The sequence below is a fragment of the Cebus imitator genome, unplaced genomic scaffold, assembly GCF_001604975.1.
Source record: "Cebus imitator isolate Cc_AM_T3 unplaced genomic scaffold, Cebus_imitator-1.0 Scaffold694, whole genome shotgun sequence".
Taxonomy (NCBI): domain Eukaryota; kingdom Metazoa; phylum Chordata; class Mammalia; order Primates; family Cebidae; genus Cebus; species Cebus imitator.
In genome coordinates, this window is record NW_016108009.1 from 308,936 (window position 1) to 316,930 (window position 7,995).

General features: G+C 33.6%; 1 protein-coding gene across 8 annotated transcripts in view; it reads right to left on the bottom strand.

Annotated features, from left to right (window-relative positions):
* KCNT2 (potassium sodium-activated channel subfamily T member 2) overlaps positions 1–7,995 on the bottom strand; it is a 408,182-nt gene that overhangs the window by 139,222 nt on the left and 260,965 nt on the right. For all 8 annotated transcript variants that reach the window (XM_037734957.1, XM_037734956.1, XM_017518646.2 and 5 more), the window contains one exon: positions 2,175–2,283. In XM_037734957.1, coding sequence (XP_037590885.1) covers positions 2,175–2,283 — 109 coding nt within the window. The remainder of the gene's footprint in view (positions 1–2,174; positions 2,284–7,995) is intronic.

The window sequence follows — 7,995 nt, forward strand, 5'->3', positions numbered from 1 at the left end:
TAAAAATCCCAAAACATCTTACTGATGCTTACTTCAAGAAGCAGCAGCTGCAGAAGCCCCGACTCCAGGAAGGTGAGATCGTCCACATAGAAATACGAGATTACAGAGCAGCACAAGATTGATCAGAAAGCTCTGGGCTCACAAATTTGACCAAAAATCAAAACTATTCCCCAGCTCCAGGGCTACCTGTGATCTGTGTTTGCCCGACAAATGGAATGTATCCTCACAAATTGGTGTTCTAAATGTCTTAAGAACCTAATTAAATAACTGACTACCTTTTAAAAAAAAGTTATTATGGTGGATGATAGCATTTACTGTGACAAGTTGTAAAAAATTTTGCAAGTCACTCTTAAAGGGAATCCTTAATTCAACACCATTGCTTTCTTTTTTAATAAGGCAAAATGTATTGGAATTTATCGAGGAAGTCTTATTTTAAGGATCACTAAAATTCTTTTCTAACTTATATGAACTATAATTCTTTTTCACCAGGCTGTACTATCAATAAATAATATTTACTAGAAGTTACACAATGTAATTTAACTTCAGTCCATGAGTAATGAGCTGTTAGAGTTTATGGAAATTATTTTATCATTCATGTATACAACAATGAATGAAGTCGGACTAGATAGTCACCATTATAGTTGTATGAATCTGTACAAAGATGTTATGAAAAATAATGAAGACACTTGATGACTTCTATGAATGTTCATTTCATTGGTGTCAAAATAATTTTTATTACTCTATTTAATTGCATCAAAATGACAAGTACTTTCTGCAAAGAAAATCAATTTCATTCCTAATCCTGTTACATCCTTCCTATTGAACAGATTAAAGCCTTGTAAATGTACAGAATAAAAATATTCCTATTCACAACTTTGAGAAAATTCCTCCTAAGAAACTTTTTTTTTTTTTTTTTTTTTTTTTTAAGACAGAGTTTTTTTTTTTTACCAGGCTGTAGTGCAGTGGCATGATCTCGGCTCACTGCAACCCCTGCCTCCCAGGTTCAAGCGAATCTCCTGCCTCAGCCTCCTGAGTAGCTGGGATTATAGGCATGCACCACTATGCTCAGTTAATTTTTGTATTTTTAGTAGAGACGGGGTTTCTCCATGTTGGTCAGGCTGGTTTCGAACTCCCAAACTCAGGTGATCCACCCGTCTCCGCCTCCCAAAGTGCTGGAATTACAGGCGTGAGCCACTCCACCCAGCCGCTAAGAAACTCTTACCATCCCAATTAGGCAATTAGATGTAAGACAGTAAAATCTAATTTAGAATATCATTAAGGATTTACTACTTCTAAATTAACAACTTACCCATCTATAATTAAATCCCAAGAAAGAATTTTCCTTTTTCTGGATTTATTTGATTTGACACTTCACTTAAACAATTATCAATTAACTTACTAAATCTGAATAATCATAACCACTAGCATGAGTGAAGTTTACTTAGAAAATCAGCACTGTGTCTGAAATATAAGATTAGAAATATGACAAGGTATGAAATGAAGTGCATTTGTCTCTTTAAATAAGAGCAATGAGTATGTTCACTGCCTACATTTTCTTTGATCATCCAAATAAAAAACTTCTCTATTTCGTAAAACTCTCAAAATAAACAAGAACAAAAAAGGTTCTGATGGTACAACTTTCTCCTACCTTGAAGTGCATATAAAAAGTGATTTATACTGCAATTGCTAATTTTATACAACTACTTTATTATTCTACAATAATTACAAAATTACGATTTTGAGATCAATTGTGTACACTAGCTTTCAGACAAAACTTACCTCTGGAACAGAAAAATATGACTTTAAGTTCTTATTAATTAAAGGATTCTAAATTAGTATATTTTCATTTGCTGCATAAGTATTCATCTTTGAAATAAAAATCATGCCCTAATCCTAGGCCTAGCAAATGATGCCGACCCTTACAATTCATTAATAAGTTGCAACAAACTATCTCAAGACTGCTGAGAAAAGACAGCAAATAACTGTCAATTATCTATGTCTTGGAGTCCTTACTTATTTATCCCTTCATCAGATGAAGATAACTCACACAAATTCAAATATAGGTGCATATTTAGCTGTAAACCTTGGCCCTCTACATTTCTAAATCACATTAACTGCTCTTACTTTTTAAAATATATTTTAAAAGGTTATCTTAAAGAAAAAAATATACTTACTGCCCTCTAGAGGTATGAACCAGTAGTGTAATAAGTGTAGATGTTGCTGGGCATATACAGTTTAAAGCTAACATGGCGTATTTAAACTCTTCTTCACAAACAACATGATCTGTTTGAAATAAAATAGGTAAATTAGAATAATTTACCTTTGGAGAGTAATGTAATATAAAATATAAAACAGAATGAATAAATTTGCAAACGTCTCGATACAAGCACACTTGTTTTAGAGATGTTTTTATTAGTGCAATTTTAACCCCAGAAAACATATCTGCTAAGATAGAGCACTAGAGTAGGGATTAAGTGACTGGCGTGGCGGTCACTCCTGTCCCAACAAACTTAGCAACTTTTGCTGAAATGCCTAACCCTATCTTAACAAAAGTAACAACTTTTGGTAAAATGCTTAATCTTCCTATGCTTAGCAGGTGGGTGTGAGGTGTAGTCTAAAATACATCAAATACTTTATAAAGTCTCCTTTAGTTCTGATCATTCTATGGTATAAAATACAACAGTACTGACTTAGAAGAGCACTGATTTATCAAATTCATAATGACAGCATACATTTTAGAAAGTAATGATTAAAAGATTCAGCAGAGAACATATGCCTAGCATAGAAGCAATGGATTTGATACTATGAAAATAACTGCAATATCAAGCAATAGAATTTGCTAAAGGAAATTTAAGTTGAAATTGTACTTTAACTCCAAGACCTAAACGTCATAAACTCAAAAAAATGATAAGGTCCAGCCAGAAAACATAATAAATGGCAGCTGAAATTCAATGACATTAAAATAATAGACAGTGTTAGAAATGACAGCACATGGGAAGGTGTAGGCCACCTTTAAAGGGAATGATGCTACTCAGGTCAAGGATTGTCATACAGGAATGAGGGCCCAGATACCAGGTATTCTATTTTCTGCAGAAGCCATATTTTCAAAAAGTGATTAAATATTATTTATTTCAGAAAAAATAAAAACCTACTCTCCCAAATAAACAAGCATAGCTCGTATCAAAAATAAAGAGAAGATTTAAAGTTCTAAGAAAATACATATTCTTAGGCAGAAAAATAGCAGTTTTTGCAAAATTAAGAAACAGAAGATCAAATTTGTCAGTGAGCCAGATCTATAAAATGAACACATGACACCATAAATTTACGAGGAAAGAAGAAAAGGTTACATGGGAAATGGTTTAGCAAATGCTCAGGACAAACACTGACCTTAGTTCTGTCCTGTTTTTATAATATGATTTAGGACATGAGAAGCATACTACTCTTTATTCTGCTTTCATTTCCTTAAAAAAAATTGTTTCTCTTTCACATTATATGAACAAAAATATATACTATGAATATATGTCAGAGTTTAGTCTAAAAATATCAAGTTTATCCTAATAATCTCTCTCACCACACCCACTTGTCAATATGTTAAAATATACTTAAAAAGTTTTAAAAATACATAACCAGATTATTTATTGCTTTGCAGGAAAGGCAAGCAGATTCTAAATACAATTTTGAATGTAGAGAAGCATACAGAACATTTACAAAAGAACAGTGTCTTTAAACCACCATTTCAGTATATCTCAAAATAATTTTTGACTGTGTATGCCCAATCTGTGAAAACAGAGTGACCAAAACTGCTAAACCCAGAATGTTATTACTGTAGAATCACATGACATCAATACATAGGGAACCCATAAATTTCAAATCAAAAATTACAACAGATGATCTGAGAAAAATATGTACATATATTGTGACATAGATAGAATTTTTAAAATTTCAAACTATAACAGAAAATTTGGAAGGTATGATTACCATATATGCAATGGAGCATGCAAATATTAACTTTTCCTTACTGTAGTGGACAAACCATATTTCTTTCAGTAGGGGAACATGAGAAAACGTGATACATGTGTGATACTTTGAAAATATATCATTTTATTTTCCTTTGATAGTTGAAAAAGTTAAAAAAAAATAGGTCTCTTCTCTTTTCTTCAATAAATGTGTGCATCTGAGGTTGGAGGGCAATGGCTGTGGGAAGGTTGTGCCATAAAAACTGTACTAATGAGAACTGGAAGGAAGCAAAAGACTCCTAAGTTTCAGGTAGTCATTTCTGTATTTGCATGTGTCCTTTTTCTACATTGGTAAACTTTTACAGTGTCCATCAGCCCTTTCAACAAAAAGTATATACAATACCATCAATGGTGGTAATTTTACACATAAGCACAAAGTATGTATGTACTGTTCCACTGTACACTAAATTATCTAGGGATGCAAATGCTATAAAAATTAAAAGAAAATTTACTTTATTATGTTTTGCATTGTATGTGAGTCATGAAAAAATTTAAGATATTTAATTCCTATATATGTTTCATATCAGTCAAAAGCTAGCATCTTGTCATTGATAAAAGTGTCTCTTTTTTCCATTTCCTTCTGTATTCATGCCTGAGTGTTTACATGTTTAAAAAAACATGCTTTTTCTTATTATTTTCCTTCTGTTTCTCTTCCATAGTAGAATTAGAATATTATATTAGTTTTTTTTTAATTTTCTGTGTATAGATAGTTATATTTACCTAAATTTCATTTCAAAATAGTGTAGGAAGTATTGCAAAATATTTATTATAAAAAAGGAGTACTGGATCAGAGAAAATAACCATTTTTTAAGATAAATAAGTTAATACATAATTATCACGAAAGCCTTTGTTAGACAAAAAGTAAATTCAATACTCTTCATTAATAAAAGCTATTTAATTTCTATGAATTGAAAATACAAGGAAAGAGGTAAGGCAGACATTCAGCTGGATGATAATCTTTACTTGCATGTACCACAAAGTGCTAAAACTCAACCGGCAAAATAGAACTGATTATATACCTACACTTCTCCTCTCAGGTCCAAATCAATCCTGCCTTTTAGGACATTTTTAATACTAACCACTAATCCTTAGCCTGAATTAAAATGCTGAAAATATTCCTTCATACTAATTGCTCCTCATTTCCCAAAACATTATAATAGCCAAAGTCTGTGGATCATGCAATCAAATTCCCCTCTCTCTCTTATTTCCCCATTGCCATTCTCACTACTTACTACAGGTTTCTAATATATCCATAATTCTTAAGGGTCAGATATCAAATTGCAGAATTTAAAAAAATCAGATCTTAGAAAGGCAGTGTGTTTCATCTACCAGACACTATATAACCTCCAAGGAACAACCTGTTCCTAAAAATATTTCTGCAGCTAAATGTGTGAAGATTTATACTAAGTAGATAAAAATAGGGTTAAAAAGCTTCATGATAGTTCAGTGCAGAAACTACCACCAAATAATTTCAGGTAATTTCGTGTTTTAACACCAAGAATACAAAAATATTTTTCATTTTTCAAATACTTTCATTTTCCAAATAATTTCATTTTGGAATTACAGCTAAGGGATTGTGGACTATTATTCAAACTCTGGTGTTCTTTCATGTAAGCTAACAACTTTCTAATTGGTTTTCATGTTTTCTAACTCTTCAGCATTCCACCTTGTAAAAGTTGATTACATAAATTGGGTAACTCTTGACACATCCAACTAAAATAAAACAATTCTGATAAATTTTATAAAATTAATCAAAAAGGAAAGGAGGAGGAGAACTGAAAATAAAACAAGCTTACAGCACCCTTCAGCATGAATCATTAGGTCAGCTTACTTTCTGACCCACTTCCTCACAGTTGTTTGCCTATTACCCCCAAAACCCCGTAAACACCGTTAGAAGACTATAGCTCCCCTTAAGTGCGCCATAAATTACAACTTAAGCATTGTAAGGCTTTAATGTTTCCATTCGAGATATTCTTTAAAGTTCTTCATACTGGTGAAACTACTGACATCAGCTGGTCTGAAGGAACCCCACTGATTCTAGCTACTCTTTAGGACCCCAAGAAGTGCTGACTTACCAAGGAAAGCTGTTTCCACATTCTGATTATTTCAATCCCCCTTACTCCAACCAGTCAATGATCCCAATATCCCCTTGGCCTCCACAAACTCCTTAAAAACTCTAGCACATAGCTCCTCAGGGAGACGAATTTGAGGGCCTCCTGTCCTTGCTTGGCTGTCCTGTGATCACTAAACTCTTTTCTTTGCTGCAAATCCTCTTGTCTCAGTGTATTGGTATGTCACTGTGTAGCAGGCATATGAAACTTCTGGTCCTGTAACAACTTCAGAGTTGAGAGGCCAAGGGGATAAAAGCATTCAGGGCACATTAACACCAGCTCCAAGAATTAAACTGCCACAAACACATCTGCTAAAACAGCCTGTTGTGATCCTAAGACAAATTTTAGCTAGCAGTGGCTGAAACAACTTGCCATGATTCTAAAACTAGTTTTATCTACCACCTTTACTCACCAGAGATGGCCAGCTCCCAAAAGCTTCTTCAGTGCCAGTGACCTTTCTTTCAAATAATATAGAACATTTCTTCTTAAAGTAAGGCCCCTAATATTCTATTATTCTTCAGACAAACCAAAGACTACTCCAGTATGTGTGTTTGCCCTGAATTGCAATTATGTGATTCCCAAATACAATTTTTAATTTGTAACTTTTTTTGAATTTGACAATTTATTACCCTCTACCCTTCTAAAACTATGCTATGCAATACAGTAGCCACCAGTCACATGTGGTTATTTAAATTTAAATAAATTGAAAGTAAATACAAATAAAATTTCAATCCCACCATCATACTAGTTACATCTTACTAGCTCAATAACACTTATGGCTACTAGCTATAGTATGGGATAGTGCCTACACAGACATTTCCATTATTAAAAAAAAATTCTGTTGAACGTGCTGTTTGATCTGCCAAATGGTTTAGAGGCTTTTTCATAAATTCTAAAACATACAGGATATATATATCCTTAAAATATGATTCATAGACAGTAAGAATTTGGGTAATCACACTAACTCAATATACCACCTTTTCTATGCCCCTTCTCAGTCATATTGCCACTAATGTTGTCCATCTGAAATAACAGGAGCTACAGCATAACATATTTGTATAAACGCAGGTGGGTGTGTAGATTTGTTGGCAGAAGTTTATAAAAGTTCTGATTTTCTTCCTGTGGTTATTTTTTTAAGCAAAAGAAGTGGAAATGATGATTAAGGAGGAGTTTGGAGTTTAGAGGTTGCAGGTTGGCTTTTCCCTGTTTATTTTTTTTCCTTTAGCTACATTTCAAATGCATGGAATTTTATACCAAGAAGACAGAGAGTGAGACTTAAGGCTGGCTTTTGACAAGCCCAACCAATGGAGAGATTCAAGTCACTGAGGTGAATTGCAGACACAGATTATTAATAATGTGCCATGACATTCAAGCAGACTAAGAAGGGAAGACAAGACCTATGGGTGTAAACGGCAGTGAAGATTTGGTGGAACAATGAAGTGTAGGTGTCGTATGGTCAAACTGTTCTTCATTAGGAGTGAATTACAAAGAAAGTGATGGTCAGAGAAGGAGACAGCAGGAATGGAGATGACAGAGTTTTCACATTTATTGGTAATGATATGATCTAGGGTATGATCCTAGAAATGGTTGCCAAGATAGGATGAGCTGAGCAAGAACACTGAAACAGGAGAAATTAAAGAAACATTAGTCTAGGACATCGAAAATCCTTTTAATGGGCATAAACGTCATCAGATAGTATGACCAAGCAGCGTTGGAGAGAGTGACTTTTTTGGGGGATGAGGGAGAATTCAAGTCATAAACTGCCAATTTTTATCAAATAATTTTCTAATTAAAAATAGAAGTGAGGCCAGGCACGGTGGCTCACGCTTGTAATCCCAGCACTTTGGGAGGCCGAGGCGGGTGGATCA